At 51.3% G+C, this 19477-nt stretch overlaps 1 protein-coding gene across 2 annotated transcripts in view; it reads left to right on the top strand.

Annotated features, from left to right (window-relative positions):
• Positions 1-6975: 6975 nt before the first annotated feature.
• The window catches only part of unc93b1 (unc-93 homolog B1, TLR signaling regulator), a 61125-nt gene continuing 48623 nt past the window's right edge, over positions 6976-19477 (top strand). Inside the window, exons 1-2 of one of the 2 annotated variants that reach the window (XM_073038908.1) lie at positions 6976-7141; positions 7829-7960. In XM_073038908.1, the coding sequence (XP_072895009.1) occupies positions 7865-7960 (96 nt within the window). In that variant the 5' untranslated portion in view covers positions 6976-7141; positions 7829-7864. The remainder of the gene's footprint in view (positions 7142-7828; positions 7961-19477) is intronic. The other variant, XM_073038909.1, reaches the window with a different exon arrangement.

The raw sequence follows: 19477 nt of genomic DNA, 5'->3' as shown, positions 1-19477 counted from the left end.
ACATACCTCCGTCACCTGACCTATTTCATTCCCTAACAGCAGATCCAACACTGCCACATCTCTAGTCGGTACCTCTATGTATTGCTGCAAAAAACTATCCTGCACACATTTTACAAACTCCAAACCATCCATCCCTTTTACAGTATGGGCTTCCCAGTCTATGTGTGGAAAATTAAAATCTCCCACAACCACAACCCTGTGCTTACTACAAATACAGGTTCCTGTCCCATCAGTCAGTCACAGACACAGACCCATCGGCCCATCACCCTGTTCCTGTCCCATTAGAATCAGTCACAGACACAACCACAGACACCGGCCCATCGGCCCATCACCCTGTTTCTGTCCCATTAGAGTCAGTCACAGACACAACACAAACAGACCCATCGGCCCATCACCCTGTTCCTGTCCCATGAGAGTCAGTCACAGACACAACACAAACAGACCCATCGGCCCATCACCCTGTTCCTATCCCATTAGAGTCAGTCACAGACACAACAAAACAGACACCGACCCATTGGCCCATCACCCTGTTCCTATCCCATTAGAGTCACAGACACTCTAACAAACAGACCCATCGGCCCATCACCCTCTTCCTGTCCCACGAGAGTCAGTCACAGACACAACACAAACAGACCCATCGGCCCATCACCCTGTTCCTATAACCACATATAACCAGATAACAATTACAGCACGGAAACAGGCCATCTCAGTCCTTCTAGTCTGTGCCGAATGCTTACTCTCACCTAGTCCCACCGGCCCGCACTCAGCCCATTCCTTTCCTGTCCATATACCTATCCAATTTTACTTTAAATGACAATACCGAACCTGCCTCTACCACTTCTACTGGAAGCTCGTTCCACACAGCTACCACTCTCTGAGTAAAGAAATTCCCCCTCGTGTTACCCTTAAACTTTCCCCCCCAACTCTCAACTCATGTCCTCTTGTTTGAATCGCCCCTACTCTCAATGGAAAAAGCCTATCCACGTCAACTCTATCTATCCCCCTCATCATTTTAAATACCTCTATCAAATCTCCCCTCAACCTTCTACGCTCCAAAGAATAAAGACCTAACTTGTTCAACCTTTCCCTGTAACTTAGGTGCTGAAACCCAGGTAACATTCTAGTAAATCTCCTCTGTACTCTCTCTATTTTGTTGACATCTTTCCTATAATTCAGTGACCAGAACTGTACACAATACTCCAAATTTGGCCTCACCAATGCCTTGTACAATTTTAACATTACATCCCAACTCCTATACTCAATGCTCTGATTTATAAAGGCCAGCAAATGCTTTCTTCACCACCCTATCCACATGAGATTCCCCCTTCAGGGAACTATGCACCATTATTCCTAGATCACTCTGCTCTACTACATTCTTCAATGCCCGACCATTTACCATGTATGTCCTATTTGGATTATTCCTACCAAAATGTAGCACCTCACACTTATCAGCATTAAACTCCATCTGCCATCTTTCAGCCCACTCTTCTAACTGGCCTAAATCTCTCTGCAAGCTTTGAAAACCAACTTTGTTATCCACAACGCCACCTACCTTAGTATCATCTACATACTTACTAATCCAGTTTACCACCCCATCATCCAGATCATTAATGTATATGACAAACAACATTGGACCCAGTACAGATCCCTGAGGCATACCACTAGTCACCGGCCTCCAACCTGACAAACAGTTATCCACCACTACTCTCTGGCATCTCCCATCTAGCCACTGTTGAATCCATTTTACTACTTCAATATTAATACCTAACGATTGAACCTTCCTAACTAACCTTCCGTGCGGAACCTTGTCAAAGGCCTTACTGAAGTCCATATAGACAACATCCACTGCTTTGCCCTCGTCGACTTTCCTCATAACCGCTTCAAAAAATTCAATAAGATTTGTCAAACATGACCTTCCACGCACAAATCCATGCTGACTATTCCTAATCAGACCCTCTCTATCCAGATAATTATATATACCATCTCTAAGAATACTTTCCATTAATTTACCCACCACTGACGTCAAACTGACAGGCCTATAATTGCTAGGTTTACTCTTAGAACCCCTTTTTAAACAATGGAACCACATGAGCAATACGCCAATCCTCCGGCACCATCCCCGTTTCTAATGACATCTGAAATATTTCTGTCAGAGCTCCTGCTATTTCTACACTAACTTCCCTCAAGGTCCTAGGGAATATCCTGTCAGGATGCCGAGATTTATCCACTTTTATATTCCTTGAAAGCGCCAGTACTTCCTCCTCTTTAATCGTCATAGTTTCCATAACTTCCCTACTTGTTTCCCTTACCTTACACAATTCATTATCCTTCTCCTTAGTGAATTTCGAAGAAAATAAATTGTTCAAAATCTCCCCCATCTCTTTCGGCTCCACACATAGCTGTCCACTCTGATTCTCTAAGGGACCAATTTTATCCCTCACTATCCTTTTGCTATTAATATAACTGTAGAAACACTTTGGATTTACTTTCACCTTACTTGCCAAAGCAACCTCGTATCTTCTTGTCTTCAGTCCTGACGAAGGGTCTCGGCTCAAAACGTCGACAGTGCTTCTCCTTATAGACGCTGCCTGGCTTGCCGTGTTCCACCAGCATTTTGTGCCTGTTGTTTGAATTTCCAGCATCTGCAGATTTCCTCGTATCTTCTTTTAGCTTTTCTAATTTCTTTCTTAAGAGTCTTCTTAGATTCTTTATATTCCTCGAGCACCTCATTTACTCCATGCTGCCTATATATTACTGTAGATATCTCTCTTTTTCCTAACCAAGTTTCCGACATCCCTTGAAAACCATGGCTCTCTCAAACTTTTAACCTTTCCTTTCAACCTAACAGGAACATAAAGATTCTGTACCCTATATTTTCACCTTTAAATGACCTCCATTTCTCTATTACATCCTTCCCATAAAACAAATTGTCCCAATCCACTCCTTCTAAGTACTTTCGCATCTCCTCAAAGTTAGCCTTTCTCCAATCAAAAATCTCAACCCTGGGTCCAGTCCTATCCTTCTCCATAATTATATTGAAACTAATGGCATTGTGATCACTGGACCCGAAGTGCTCCCCAACACATACCTCCGTCACCTGACCTATTTCATTCCCTAACAGCAGATCCAACACTGCCACATCTCTAGTCGGTACCTCTATGTATTGCTGCAAAAAACTATCCTGCACACATTTTACAAACTCCAAACCATCCATCCCTTTTACAGTATGGGCTTCCCAGTCTATGTGTGGAAAATTAAAATCTCCCACAACCACAACCCTGTGCTTACTACAAATACAGGTTCCTGTCCCATCAGTCAGTCACAGACACAGACCCATCGGCCCATCACCCTGTTCCTGTCCCATTAGAATCAGTCACAGACACAACCACAGACACCGGCCCATCGGCCCATCACCCTGTTTCTGTCCCATTAGAGTCAGTCACAGACACAACAACACAGACCCATCGGCCCATCACCCTGTTCCTGTCCCATTAGTCAGTCACAGACACAGACCCATAAGCCCATCACCCTGTTCCTGTCCCATTAGAGTCGGTCACAGACAGTCTAGCACACGAGCAGACCCATCGGCCCATCACCCTGTTTCTGTCCCATTAGAGTCAGTCACAGACACAATAACAGACACCGACCCATTGGCCCATCACCCTGTTTCTGGCCCATTAGAGTCAGTCACAGACACAACAACACAGACACAGACCCATCGGCCCATCACCCTGTTCCTGTCCCATTAGAGACGGAGTTAGATTTCACCTTTCACCCTTAATCCATGACCTCTCATTGCAGACTCAGCCATCTGCATAGGAAATAGTCTCCTGCCACCCACCCTCTCTTTATCCCTCAGTATTTTGTATATCTCTAGCAAATCGCGCCCCCCCCCATTCTCCTTTGCTCTGGGGAATAAGGTCCTAACCCGTCCCTGTCTGCTCCCTCCACACCTCCTGTGATGTTCCAAACCTCCATGAGCTCTCCCCTCAGCCTCCAACTCTCCGGGGAAAACAGCCCAAGTTTGTCCGAGCTCTTCGCACTCTCGAATCCCGTCTGCACCCTCTCCAACCCCCCCAAACCCTCCTGTAACGGGAGTGAGGGCTTCCCGGAGTTTGTTCCTGGTGAATCCCGTCTGCACCCTCTCCAACCCCCCCAAACCCTCCTGTAACGGGAGTGAGGGCTTCCCAGAGTTTGTTCCTGGTGAATCCCGTCTGTACCCTCTCCATTCCCCCCAAACCCCTCCTGTAACGGGAGTGAGGGCTTCCCGGAGTTTGTTCCTGGTGAATCCCGTCTGCACCCTCTCCATTCCCCCCCAAACCCCTCCTGTAACGGGAGTGAGGGCTTCCCAGAGTTTGTTCCTGGTGAATCCCGTCTGCACCCTCTCCATCCCCCCCAAACCCCTCCTGTAACGGGAGTGAGGGCTTCCCGGAGTTTGTTCCTGGTGAATCCCGTCTGCACGCTCTCCATTCCCCCCAAACCCTCCTGTAACGGGAGTGAGGGCTTCCCAGAGTTTGTTCCTGGTGAATCCCGTCTGTACCCTCTCCATTCCCCCCAAACCCTCCTGTAACGGGACTGAGGGCTTCCCGGAGTTTGTTCCTGGTGAATCCCGTCTGTACCCTCTCCATTCCCCCCCCCAAACCCTCCTGTAACGGGACTGAGGGCTTCCCGGAGTTTGTTCCTGGTGAATCCCGTCTGTACCCTCTCCATTCCCCCCCAAACCCTCCTGTAACGGGACTGAGGGCTTCCCGGAGTTTGTTCCTGGTGAATCCCGTCTGTACCCTCTCCATTCCCCCCCCCAAACCCTCCTGTAACGGGACTGAGGGCTTCCCGGAGTTTGTTCCTGGTGAATCCCGTCTGTACCCTCTCCATTCCCCCCCCCCCAAACCCTCCTGTAACGGGAGTGAGGGCTTCCCGGAGTTTGTTCCTGGTGAATCCCGTCTGTACCCTCTCCATCCCCCCAAACCCTCCTGTAACGGGAGTGAGGGCTTCCCGGAGTTTGTTCCTGGTGAATCCCGTCTGTACCCTCTCCATTCCCCCCAAACCCCTCCTGTAACGGGAGTGAGGGCTTCCCGGAGTTTGTTCCTGGTGAATCGTGTCTGCACCCTCTCCATTCCCCCCCCCACAAACCCTCCTGTAACGGGAGTGAGGGCTTCCCGGAGTTTGGTCCTGGTGAATCCCGTCTGTACCCTCTCCATTCCCCCCCAAACCCTCCTGTAACGGGAGTGAGGGCTTCCCGGAGTTTGTTCCTGGTGAATCCCGTCTGCACCTTCTCCATTCCCCCCCAAACCCCTCCTGTAACGGGAGTGAGGGCTTCCCGGAGTTTGTTCCTGGTGAATCCCGTCTGTACCCTCTCCATTCCCCCCTAAACCCTCCTGTAACGGGAGTGAGGGCTTCCCGGAGTTTGTTCCTGGTGAATCCCGTCTGTACCCTCTCCATTCCCCCCCAAACCCCTCCTGTAACGGGAGTGAGGGCTTCCCGGAGTTTGTTCCTGGTGAATCCCGTCTGTACCCTCTCCATTCCCCCCAAACCCCTCCTGTAACGGGAGTGAGGGCTTCCCGGAGTTTGGTCTTCCCTTCGTCATGTGCCCTGTTTGCCTCCTGCCCTTCACCGGGGCAAGTATCCCATCGTATCCGGGGCGTAGTGTGGCGATAGAACATATGAAGCTGGCCGAGAGGGTGATACACGAGGAGGGGCAACTGCGGGGTAGGGCGAGGGAGAGTGGAGGAGGGTGACAGAGGGGAGGGAAAGTGATGAATGAAGAAAGGAAATCAGAGAGAAAGGGAGGGAGTGATTGAGAATGGCAGGGAGAATGGTAGAGAGAGGGAGGGTGAGAGAGGAGAGAGGGAGGGGAGAGAAAACGAGAGGGAAGAAGGGTGTGAGATGGGGAGAGAGAAGAGGAAGAGGGAGATGGAGAGAGGTGAGGGAGAGAGGGTGGAAGAGTAGGGGGAGGGGAGAGAGAGAGGAAAAAGAGGGGAGGGAAGGGGGAGTGAGGGGGATGAGTGGCGGAGAAAGGGAGAGAGAGTGGGTGGGAGATGTAGGAGAGAGGTAGAGAGGGCGGGAGAGTGAGGGGGAGGTGGAGAGGGGGAGGCAGGAGGGAAGGAAATCAAAGATTGAACAGATTTCCTTCTACCCTAACCCTCCCCCTCTCTTTCAATCCCTCTCCACCTCCCTGATCGACTCCCTACCTCAACCCACTCACCTTCCGCACTGACCCACGAGAAACCAATACCGCCCTGCCGGGGAGGGGGGGGTCAAAGGTCCCGACCCCGGCGCCTCCCCTATGACCCCGGCAGAGGGGCCGGTCCTGGTCTGCCCCGCCCGCCCCCTGTTTCGGTGTGGGGCTGGGAACAGGCGGGGAGGCTCGGGTAAAACCGGGAATGCTGATTGAATGTCCCGGGTCGGTCGGTCGGTCTGTCTGGGACATCTGGGGGGGGGGGGGTAGATGGCTTCCCGTCCCTTTAAAGAGAGAGAGGGAGGGGGAGAGGGAGAGAGAGAGAGAGAGGGACGGGAAAGAGGGGGGGGGAGAGAGAGAGGGAGGGACAGGAGAAAGACAGAGAGGGAGGGAGGGACAGACAGGGGAGGGAGAGACAGAGAGGGAGAGAGAGAGAGAGGGACGGGGTGAGAGAGAAGGAGAGACAGAGAGGGACAGACAGGGGAGAGAGAGGGAGGGACGGGAGAGAGAGGGACGAGAGAGAGAGAGGGAGGGACGGGAGAGAGAGGGAGAGACAGAGAGGGAGAGGGAGGGAGGGAGAGACAGAGAGGGAGGGACGGGAGAGAGAGGGACAGACAGGGGAGGGAGAGGGAGAGAGAGAGAGACAGAGAGGGAGGGACGGGAGAGAGAGGGGACAGACAGGGGAGGGAGAGAGGGAGGGACGGGAGAGAGAGGGAGAGGGAGAGACAGAGAGGGAGAGGGAGAGGGAGGGAGTGACAGAGAGGGAGGGACGGGAGAGAGAGGGACGAGAGAGAGAGAGGGAGGGAGGGAGAGACAGAGAGGGAGGGACGGGAGCAGAGTTTCAAGGCGGAAGTGCTGAAGTTTAGTTCGGGAAAGAGGAACTGGGCAGTTTCAGGCTGGAGAGGCCGAGCCGAGAGACTCAGACACGAAACCTCAGGCTCAGCCGCACTCTCCGTCTGTCTGTGGGTACGTGGGGCTGGGACTGGGGTGTGTGTGTAGGGGAGAGAGGGGGTGAGAGACGGGGAGAGTGGGGGTAGGAGAGAGGGGGGTGAGAGACGGGGAGGGGTGTAGGAGAGAGGGGTTGAGAGACGGGGAGAGTGGGGGGTAGGGGAGAGAGGGGGTGAGAGACGGGGAGGGGTGTAGGGGAGGGAGGGGGTGACGGAGATGGAGAGGGGTGTAGGGGAGGGAGGGGGTGACGGAGATGGGGAGGGGTGTAGGGGAGGGAGGGGGGTGACGGAGATGGGGAGGGGTGTAGGGGAGGGAGGGGGGTGACAGAGGGGGGAGGGGTGTAGGGGAGGGAGGAGGTGACAGAGGGGGGAGGGGTGTAGGGGAGGGAGGGGGTGACAGAGGGGGGAGGGGTGTAGGGGAGGGAGGAGGTGACAGAGGGGGGAGGGGTGTAGGGGAGGGAGGGGGTGACGGAGATGGGGAGGGGTGTAGGGGAGGGATGGGGGTGACAGAGGGGGAGGGGTGTAGGGGAGGGAGGAGGGTGACAGAGGGGGGAGGGGTGTAGGGGAGGGAGGAGGTGACAAAGAAGGGGAGGGGAGTAAGGTAGGGAGGGGTGACAGAGACAGGGAGGAGTGTAGAGGGTTTTGGTTTTCATGGTACTGTGGGTCTTGTCTCTGACCTTTGAACTTCTTGTTGGCCTCCCATCAGTCCCGTTGACCCTCCCCAACCACCGTTGCCCCTTCGATGGAGGTTGACGCAGATGGTTATCATAACATTCCCCAGAATGGGATGGCAGCTGGGGAGCGACCAGCGACCTTCTGTCCCGACGACGATGCCCAGGTATGGATGTGATTGAAGGGAGGAGGAGTGACGGAGTGTCAAGGGTCAGGAGCCTGGCTTTGTTGGTCAGGGGGTTGTTGCTGAGGCTGGGGAAGAGTCACAGGTCGAGCCCTGGCAGAGGCCTCTTCGAAACCTAGGCCTCACCTGGCAGCCGGGTGGCAGTAGGCCGTAGATTAAGCCTGGGCCTTGACAGAGTTTTGTATTGATTATTTCTGTAATCTTTGAGTAATGTTGTAAATATATTGTTTGGTTAAGAGCTCGTTGTTTATTGATTCATTGTGAGTTCTGTGTAAAAGCACATGAACGGCCCACGTTGTACCACGTCACGGGTGCGTCACGGGTACTAAAGTAAAAACAAAGCACACATCAGGCTCCCTGTGTTTCATTTCAGTTAGTTTCTGGAGTTACAAAAGACAGTAGTGACCGTAAGATACCGGAGCAGAATTAGGCCATTTGGCCCGTCAAGCCTTCGCCACCATTTCATCATGGCTGGTCCATTTTCCCTCTCAGCCCCAATCTCCTGCCTTCTCCCCGTATCCCTCCATGTCCTGGCCAGTCAAGGATCTGTCGACCTCTGCTTCAATATACATAAAGACTTGGCCTCAGTTACCTGTGGCAAAGAATTCCACAGATTCTCCTCTCTCTGGCTAAAGAAATTCCTCCTAATCTCTGTTCTAAATGGACCTCCCTCAATTCTGAGGCTGTGTCCTCCGGTCCTAGACTCTCCCACTACAGGAAACATCCTCTCTACATCCACTCTACCTGTGTCCTCTGGTCCTAGACTCCCCCACTACAGGAAACATCCTCTTCACATCCACTCTATCTGTGTCCTCTGGTCCTAGACTCCCCCACTACAGGAAACATCCTCTCCACATCCACTCTATCTGTGTCCTCTGGTCCTAGACTCCCCCACTACAGGATACATCCTCTCCACATCCACTCTATCTGTGTCCTCTGGTCCTAGACTCCCCCACTACAGGAAACATCCTCTCCACATCCACTCTATCTGTGTCCTCTGGTCCTAGACTCCCCCACTACAGGAAACATCCTCTCCACATCCACTCTATCTGTGTCCTCTGGTCCTAGACTCCCCCACTACAGGAAACATCCTCTCCACATCCACTCTATCTGTGTCCTCTGGTCCTAGACTCCCCCACTACAGGAAACATCCTCTCCACATCCACTCTATCTGTGTCCTCTGGTCCTAGACTCCCCCACTATAGGAAACATCCTCTCCACATCCACTCTATCTGTGCTGTCTGGTCCTAGACTCCCCCACTATAGGAAACATCCTCTCCACATCCACTCTATCTGTGTCCTCTGGTCCTAGACTCCCCCACTACAGGAAACATCCTCTCCACATCCACTCTATCTGTGTCCTCTGGTCCTAGACTCCCCCACTATAGGAAACATCCTCTCCACATCCACTCTATCTGTGTCCTCTGGTCCTAGACTCCCTTACGACAGGAAACATTCTCTCCACATCCACTCTATCTGTGTGGTCCTAGACTCCCCCACTACAGGAAACATCCTCTCCACATCCACTCTATCTGTGTCCTCTGGTCCTAGACTCCCCCACTATAGGAAACACCCTCTCCACATCCACTCTATCTGTGTCCTCTGGTCCTAGACTCCCCCACTATAGGAAACATCCTCTCCACATCCACTCTATCTGTGTCCTCTGGTCCTAGACTCCCCCACTATAGGAAACATCCTCTCCACATCCACTCTATCTATGTCCTCTGGTCCGAGACTCCCCCACTACAGGAAACATCCTCTCCACATCCACTCTATCTGTGTCCTCTGGTCCTAGACTCCCCCACTACAGGAAACATCCTCTCCACATCCACTCTATCTGTGTCCTCTGGTCCTAGACTCCCCCACTATAGGAAACATCCTCTCCACATCCACTCTATCTGTGTCCTCTGGTCCTAGACTCCCCCACTATAGGAAACATTCTCTCCACATCCACTCTATCTGTGTCCTCTGGTCCTAGACTCCCCCACTATAGGAAACATACTCTCCACATCCACTCTATCAGTGTCCTCTGGTCCTAGACTCCCCCACTACGGGAAACATCCTCTCCACATCCACTCTATCTGTGTCCTCTGGTCCGAGACTCCCCCACTACAGGAAACATCCTCTCCACATCCACTCTATCTGTGTCCTCTAGTCCTAGACTCCCCCACTATAGGAAACATCCTCTCCACATCCACTCTATCGAGGCCTTTCAACATTCAACAGTTTTAAATGAGGTCCCCCCGCATTCTTCTGAATTCCAGAGCTACCAAACGCGCTTTACATAACAAGCCTTTCAATCCCAGAATCATTTTCGTGAACTTGCTCTGAACCCTCCCCGGTTTCAGCACATCCTTTCTGAGATAAGGGGCCCAAAACTCCAAGCGAGGCCTCACCAGCTCCTTATAAAGTCTCGACGTTACATCCTGGCCTCTCGAAACAAATGCTACTGTTGCTTTTGCCTTCCTAGCCACCTGCAAGTGAACCTTTTGGAATCATGCACGCGGACTCCCAAGTCCCTTTGCACCATTTAAAAAATTGCCTACTCTTCCTGACGCTCTATTCCACTTCTTTACCCATTCTCCTAATCTGTCTGATTCCTTCTGTAGCCTCTCCACTTTCTGCGAAGGGTGAGGAAAGTCCATCTCCCACCCCCCATCCTCATCACATTCTACAGGGGTTGTATTGAGAGCATCCTGAGCAGCTGCATCACTGCCCGGTTCGGAAATTACACCGTCTCGGATCGCAAGACCCTGCAGCGGATAGTGAGGTCAGCTGAGAAGATCAGCGGGGTCTCTCCTCCCGCCATCACGGACGTTTACACGACACGCTGCATCCGCAAAGCAAACAGCATTATGAAGGACCCCACGCACCCCTCATACAATCTCTTCTCCCTCCTGCCATCTGGGAAAAGGCTCCGAAGCATTCGGGCTCTCACGACCAGACTGTGTAACAGTTTCTTCCCCCAAGCTATCAGATTCCTCAATACTCAGAGTCTAGACTGACATTGTAATTTGTCCTCTACTGTGCCTAGTGTCTTGTTTATTAATTATTGTGCTGCCCTGCACGGTTTTGTGCACGTTATGTAGTCCTGTGTAGGTCTGTAGTCTAGTGCAGTTTTTATGTTGTTTTACGTAGTCTAGTGTAGCCTTGTGCTGTCTCACATAGTCTAGTGTAGTTTTGTGTTGTTTTACGTAGTCTAGTGTAGCCTTGTGCTGTCTCACATAGTCTAGTGTAGTTTTGTGTTGTTTTACGTAGTCTAGTGTAGCCTTGTGCTGTCTCACATAGCCTAGTGTAGTTTTGTGTTGTTTCATGTAGCACCAGGGTCCTGAAGGAACGTCGTCTCGTTTTCACTGTGCACTGCACCAGCAGTTTATGGTCGAAATGACAATAAAAGCAACTTGAACAGCCCCGCACCCACCTAACCCATCTGCAATCTTTGCCTCACGTCCGTCATCTCCGACATCCAAATCATTGACATACAATGTAAAAGAATCGCTCCCAACACGGGCCCCAGTGGAACTCCACTAGTCACCGGCAGCCAAGTCTTCCTTCCTTCCCACTCTTTGCCTCCTGCCGATCAGCCACTGGTTTATCCACGCTGGGATCTTTCCTGTAATGCCGTGGGCTCCGAGCTTGTTCAGCAGCCTCACGAGTGGCCGCTTGTCGAAGGACTTCTGAAAACCCAAGCTCACAACACCCACCGATTCTCCTTCGCCCGTCCTGCCCGTCATTTCCTCAGAGAATCCCAACAGAGTGTGGCAGGACGAAGGGATCTGGGAATACAGGTCCATGATCCATCGAAAGTGGCGTCAAGGGTAGACGGGGTCGTAAAGAAAGCTTTCGGCACATTGGCCTTCACAAATCGAAGTGTTGAGTACGGGAGACGGGAGGTTGTGTAGAAGACGTTGGTGGGGTCTAATCTGGAGTATTGTGAGCAGTTTCGGTCACCGACCTACAGGGAAGATGGAAACAAAAGGTTGAAAGAGTACAGGGAAAATGTTGCTGGGTCTGGAGGGTCTGAGTTATCAGGAAAGATCGAACAGGTTAGGACTTTATTCCCAGGAATGGAGAAGATTGAGAGGAGATTTGATAGAGGGTATACAAAATTATGAGGGGTATCGGTAGGGTAAATGCAAGCAGGCTTTTTCCACTGAGGCTGGGTGGGACAACAACCAGAGGTCAGGGGTTAAGGGTGAAAGGTGAGAGGTTTAAGGGGAACGTGAGGGGAGAAGTCTTCACTCAGAGGGAGGTGAGGGTGTGGGACGAGCTGCCAGCACAAGTGGTGAACGCGAGCTCGGTTTCAGCCGTGAATCGAAATTTGGACGGGTACGTGGATGACTGTAGCATTGACTATCATGGCCGCAGTGCTGGTCGATGGGCTTAACTGACTGGGCATGGGCTAGATGGGCCAAAGGGCCTGTTTCTGAGCTGTGACTCTGTGATTCCAAACAATTGGCTTATCGATCATTACAGAATGTCTCTCTGGTGCTTCCCACTCCCCCTTTTCCCAACCACGAATCTCCTCTCCCTACCCCATTCCCACTCTCAGTCCACAGGAGAGACCCATATCAGAATCAGGTTTATCGTCGCGAGGGACTAGATGTGGTCCTAGGGTAGAAATTCTAAATTGCAGAGGCCAATTTTTTTATCACTAATTTTTATTGCAACACCAACAAATTCCGTTCAATACAACCAGTTGCCGATTACATTTTGACTGAGATTCAAAGATTCAAAGACTTTATTGTCATTTTAACCGTACATCAGCTCTGCAGGGCAGAATGAGACAACGTTTCCCAGGAGCAGTGCAATCATAACATAACAAACGCAACACTAAATAATTAACACAGCAATAAATAGTAAACACAACAGCCACACGTCAGTTAAAAACAAGTTATAAGTGTCCAGTGCAAGTTAAAAGTGTCCAAAGCAGAGTCAGGTAGAGCAGCTATTTAGCAGTCTGACTGCCTGTGGGAGGAAGCTGTTCAGTAGCCTTGTGGTTTTAGTTTTGATGCTCCTGTAACGTTTACCTGATGGCAGAAGAACAAACAGTTTATGGAGAGGGTGTGAGGGGTCTTTAATGATGTACCGTGTCTTCCGGAGGCATCGACTCTGAAAGAGGTCTTGGACAGAAGGCAGGGAGACCCCAATAACCTCCTCTGCTCCCCTAACCACCCCCTGCAAGGCTTCTGTATCGGCAGCACTGCAGCTGGAGTACCAGGTTGTGATGCAAAAGGTCAGCACACTCTCAACCACTCCTCTGTAGAATGTGGTTAAGATGTTAGTGGGGAGTGATGCTTGTTTAAGTTTCCTCAGAAAGTGCAATCTCTGCTGGGCCCGTTTCACAATCCCAGTGGTGTTCCTGGACCAGGTGAGATTGTCCGAGATCTGCACCCCAAGTAACTTGATGTTTTCCACTCTCTCCACTGTGGAGCCGCTGATGCTGAGGGGTGTGTGCTCAGGCTGAGACCGTGTGAAATCGACGATCATCTCCTTGGTTGTGGTGACATTAAGCATCAAGTTGTTGTCACTGCACCAGCTCTCTAGGTGTTTGACCTTCTCCCTGTACATTGTTTCATCATTTTTGCTGATGAGCCCCACCACTGTGGTATCATCAGCAAATTTAATGATCAGGCTCTCCTTGAATCTGGCTGCACAGTCGTGTGTTAGCAGTGTAAACAGCAATGGGCTAAGCACACAGCCTTGTGGGGATCCAGTGCTCAGTGTGATGGAGTCAGAGATGTTTCTGCCAACACAGACTGACTGTGGTCTCTCTGTCAAGAAATCCAGAATCCAGCGACACATGGCAGTGTTAAGGCCAAGGAGCGACAGTTTCTCCACTAGTCTCTGCGGGATGATGGTATTGAACGCTGAACTGAAATCAATGTACAGGATTCTGGCATAAGTGTCTTTGTTGTCCAAGTGAGAGAGGACTGTGTGCAGTGTGGTGGATATTGCGTTCTCCGTAGACTGATTTGGACGATAAGCAAACTGTAGAGGATCCAGCGATGAGGGGAGGCTGGCTGTGATATGAGGCTTGACAAGCCGTTCAAAACATTTCATCACTATGGGGGTCAGGGCAACGGGACGGTAATCATTCAGACAGGCTACAACTGATTTCTTTGCTACAGGGATGATTGTGGAGGTTTTGAAGCATCTGGGGACAATGGCTTGACTATGGGAGATGTTGAAAATGTCTGTCAGGACATCTGCTAATATATCAGCACATTCCTCGAGCACACATCGAGGGATGTTGTTGGTACGTCTTGCTTTTCATGGGTTGACCCTGGCAAGGGTCCTCCGTCTGTGCTCTGAATCAATGATCGGAGCCGGCTGGTCAGATGGTAAGAAGGGACTGGCTCTCCCCCTTGCTGTAGTGTTTGATGCTTCGAAGTATGCAAAGAAATTGTTAAGCCTGTTAGGAAGAGAGACGTCGCTGTCATCAGTTTTCTGCCTGATCTTGTAGTCTGTCAGAGCTTTAATTCCCTGCCACATCCGTCTGGTGTCACCTGGGTCACAGAAGCGTCCGTGTATTTTGCCCGCGGAGGCCCTTTTCGCTTTCCTGATCCCTAGTGAAAGTGCAGACCTGGCTGAGCGAAGCGTACTCCTGTCCCCCGATCTGTAGGCTGTGTCACGGGCCTCCAGTAGTGAACGCACCTCTGTTGTCATCCATTTTATAACCACGTGCAGTGAAGGTTTCCATCACTCCTGTCCCCCGATCTGTAGGCTGTGTCACGGGCCTTCAGTAGTGAACGCACCTCTGTTGTCATCCATTTTATAACCACGTGCGGTGAAGGTTTTCATCACTCCTGTCCCCCGATCTGTAGGCTGTGTCACGGGCCTTCAGTAGGTAACGCACCTCTGTTGTCATCCATTTTATAACCACGTGCGGTGAAGGTTTTCATCAGTCCTGTCCCCCGATCTGTAGGCTGTGTCACGGGCCTCCAGTAGTGAACGCACCTCTGTTGTCATCCATTTTATAACCACGTGCGGTGCAGGTTTTCATCACTCCTGTCCCCCGATCTGTAGGCTGTGTCACGGGCCTTCAGTAGTGAACGCACCTCTGTTGTCATCCATTTTATAACCACGTGCGGTGAAGGTTTTCATCACTCCTGTCCCCCGATCTGTAGGCTGTGTCACGGGCCTTCAGTAGGTAACGCACCTCTGTTGTCATCCATTTTATAACCACGTGCGGTGAAGGTTTTCATCACTCCTGTCCCCCGATCTGTAGGCTGTGTCACGGGCCTTCAGTAGTGAACGCACCTCTGTTGTCATCCATTTTATAACCACGTGCGGTGAAGGTTTTCATCACTCCTGTCCCCCGATCTGTAGGCTGTGTCACGGGCCTTCAGTAGTGAACGCACCTCTGTTGTCATCCATTTTATAACCACGTGCGGTGAAGGTTTTCATCACTCCTGTCCCCCGATCTGTAGGCTGTGTCACGGGCCTTCAGTAGTGAACGCACCTCTGTTGTCATCCATTTTATAACCACGTGCGGTGAAGGTTTTCATCACTCCTGTCCCCCGATCTGTAGGCTGTGTCACGGGCCTTCAGTAGGTAACGCACCTCTGTTGTCATCCATTTTATAACCACGTGCGGTGAAGGTTTTCATCAGTCCTGTCCCCCGATCTGTAGGCTGTGTCACGGGCCTTCAGTAGTGAACGCACCTCTGTTGTCATCCATTTTATAACCACGTGTGGTGCAGGTTTTCATCACTCCTGTCCCCCGATCTGTAGGCTGTGTCACGGGCCTTCAGTAGTGAACGCACCTCTGTTGTCATCCATTTTATAACCACGTGCGGTGCAGGTTTTCATCACTCCTGTCCCCCGATCTGTAGGCTGTGTCACGGGCCTTCAGTAGTGAACGCACCTCTGTTGTCATCCATTTTATAACCACATGCGGTGAAGGTTTTCATCACTCCTGTCCCCCGATCTGTAGGCTGTGTCACAGGCCTCCAGTAGTGAACGCACCTCTGTTGTCATCCATTTTATAACCACGTGCGGTGAAGGTTTTCATCACTCCTGTCCCCCGATCTGTAGGCTGTGTCACGGGCCTTCAGTAGTGAACGCACCTCTGTTGTCATCCATTTTATAACCACGTGCGGTGAAGGTTTTCATCACTCCTGTCCCCCGATCTGTAGGCTGTGTCACAGGCCTCCAGTAGTGAACGCACCTCTGTTGTCATCCATTTTATAACCACGTGCGGTGAAGGTTTTCATCACTCCTGTCCCCCGATCTGTAGGCTGTGTCACGGGCCTTCAGTAGTGAACGCACCTCTGTTGTCATCCATTTTATAACCACATGCGGTGAAGGTTTTCATCACTCCTGTCCCCCGATCTGTAGGCTGTGTCACAGGCCTCCAGTAGTGAACGCACCTCTGTTGTCATCCATTTTATAACCACGTGCGGTGAAGGTTTTCATCACTCCTGTCCCCCGATCTGTAGGCTGTGTCACGGGCCTTCAGTAGTGAACGCACCTCTGTTGTCATCCATTTTATAACCACGTGCGGTGAAGGTTTTCATCACTCCTGTCCCCCGATCTGTAGGCTGTGTCACGGGCCTTCAGTAGTGAACGCACCTCTGTTGTCATCCATTTTATAACCACGTGCGGTGAAGGTTTTCATCACTCCTGTCCCCCGATCTGTAGGCTGTGTCACGGGCCTTCAGTAGTGAACGCACCTCTGTTGTCATCCATTTTATAACCACGTGCGGTGAAGGTTTTCATCACTCCTGTCCCCCGATCTGTAGGCTGTGTCACGGGCCTCCAGTAGTGAACGCACCTCTGTTGTCATCCATTTTATAACCACATGCGGTGAAGGTTTCCATCACTCCTGTCCCCCGATCTGTAGGCTGTGTCACGGGCCTTCAGTAGGTAACGCACCTCTGTTGTCATCCATTTTATAACCACGTGCGGTGAAGGTTTTCATCACTCCTGTCCCCCGATCTGTAGGCTGTGTCACGGGCCTTCAGTAGTGAACGCACCTCTGTTGTCATCCATTTTATAACCACGTGCGGTGAAGGTTTTCATCACTCCTGTCCCCCGATCTGTAGGCTGTGTCACGGGCCTTCAGTAGTGAACGCACCTCTGTTGTCATCCATTTTATAACCACGTGCGGTGAAGGTTTTCATCACTCCTGTCCCCCGATCTGTCGGCTGTGTCACGGGCCTTCAGTAGTGAACGCACCTCTGTTGTCATCCATTTTATAACCACATGCGGTGAAGGTTTTCATCACTCCTGTCCCCCGATCTGTAGGCTGTGTCACGGGCCTCCAGTAGTGAACGCACCTCTGTTGTCATCCATTTTATAACCACGTGTGGTGCAGGTTTTCATCACAGTGGCATCCTCCGTACATTTGGCTCTGTAGCTGATTACTGCCTCCACAAACTCCTCAATGTCTGTATGGTCATCATAGGAGGCTGCTGTTTTGAATATGTCCCAGTCTGTGTGGAAAAAACAGTCTTGTAGTGCTGAGGCTGCTCCTTTTGGCCAAACCCTTATCTGTCTTCTCACACGTTTAAGCAGTGGTTTATATGCTGGCGTTAACAATGAATATATGTGGTCAGAGTGGCCAAGACGGGGGGGCGGGGGGCTGCTTTGTCTGCCTGTGGGGTGTTTGTGTAAACCAAGTCCAGTGTGTTGTCTGCCGTGGTTTTGAAATCCACATATTGCAGGAATTTGGGGAACACAGTCTTTAAGCTGGTGTGGTTAAAGTCCCCAGCAATCACCACAGAGCTGTCAGGATGTGTAGCCAGTAGCTCACTGATGGCTTCACGTCGGCCTCCCAGTGCCTCGTTAGCATTAGACTCAGCGTTGGCACTGGGAGCTACGTAAACAGCACGATGGTGAATTCCCTCGGCAGACAGGACGGCCGGCATTTCACAATGAGAAATCCAGCCAGCGGTGAGCAGTGTTTAGCAGCTACTGTAGTGTTCGCACACCAGTCTTTGTTGATGTAGATACACAGACCCCCTCCTCGGCTCCTACCGGAGCTAGCTGCCTCTCTGTCCGCACGAAACGATGCCATTCCCTCTGGCTGTATCGCCGCGTCCGGTATGTTGTCGAGGAGCCAGGATTCCGTGAAGACATACACACAGCCGTCTTTAAACTCCTTGCGAGTTTCTCTCAGCGGATGCAGCTCATCCAGCTTGTTGTCGATGGAGCGGACGTTTGAGAGCAGGAGGGACGGTACCGCTGGCCTGGGGGGGTTAGCTTTTAGCCTAGCATGGATGCCGGCCCTCTTACCCCTCCTCTGTCTTCCCTCACAGCGCTTTTGCTTCCTCCTCCCTCGGGAAGCAGCCGGCTTGGTCGCGGATAGTGGTCCGTAGCGGCGTAAACTGTCCACGGCACACCAGAACTGGTCAGTCTTTCCGACATAGTATGCCCTGATGTTAACGAGCATATTCCGATGGTATGTTATGTGTCTAGGACAGACAGAACAGACACTAGATACACCTATCGCTCCCCGAGGGGCCGCTGCGTCCACGCGCGCCTCCATCTTCAACGAAATGGCAATAGTCATGAAATCTGGGTTTTTTTGTGGCAGCTGTACAGTGCAAATACATAAAATTACTACAGTCCTGTGAGTGTGTGTCTGTGTCTGTGTGTTTTTGTGTGTGTCTGTGTGTGTGTGTGTGTGTGTGTGTCTGTGTGCGTGTGTGTGTCTCTGTGTGTCTGTGTGTGTGTGTGTGTGAGTGTGTGTGTGTGTGTGTCTGTGTGTGTGTGTCTGTGTGTGTGTGTGTGTGTGTGGGGAGGAGAGTAGTGTATTTAATATTTCAGTAATGTTTGTGTAATATTGTAAAGATATTGTGGATGAACCAGGAGGTACGTTGTCTGCTGAAAGCTAGATCTGTGGCATTCATGTCTGGCGAACCAGGTCCGTACCAGAAAATGGTCTGCAGAGGGTGAAGAGACAATTTTGAACGAGGCTGGAGGCGACATCGGATGTACAACAGCTCTGGTGGGGTCTGCAGGACATTACTTCCCACAAAGCGAAACCCAACAGCGTGAATGGGAGCGATGCTTCACCACCAGACAAACTCGACACCTTCTGTGCCCGCTTTGAAAGGGAGAACACGACTGCAGCTGTGAAGATCTCTGCTGCACCTGATGACCCTGTGATCTCCGTCTCAGAGGCCGATGTTAGGCTGTCTCTAAAGAAGGTGAACCCTCGCAAGGCAGAAGGTCCCGATGGAGGCTCTGAAAACCTATGCCAGCCAGTATTCAAGGACATTTTCACCCTCTCACTGCTACGGGCAGAAGTTCCCACTTGCTTCAAAAAGGCAACGATTATACCAGTGTCTAAGAAGAATAATGTGGGTTGCCTTAATGATTTCTGTTCAGTAGCACTCACATCGACAGTGATGAAATGCTTTGAGAGATTGGTCATGACTAGACTGAACTCCTGCCTCAGCAAGGACCTGGACCCATTGCAATTTGTCTATCGCCACAACAGATCAACGGCAGAAACAATCTCAATGGCTCTGCACACGGCCTTAGACCA

This window comes from Hemitrygon akajei, unplaced genomic scaffold (genome assembly GCF_048418815.1).
Source record: "Hemitrygon akajei unplaced genomic scaffold, sHemAka1.3 Scf000228, whole genome shotgun sequence".
Lineage (NCBI taxonomy): Eukaryota > Metazoa > Chordata > Chondrichthyes > Myliobatiformes > Dasyatidae > Hemitrygon > Hemitrygon akajei.
The sequence above is the reverse complement of the archived record's forward strand: the minus strand, read 5'-3'. Positions and strand labels throughout refer to the sequence as shown.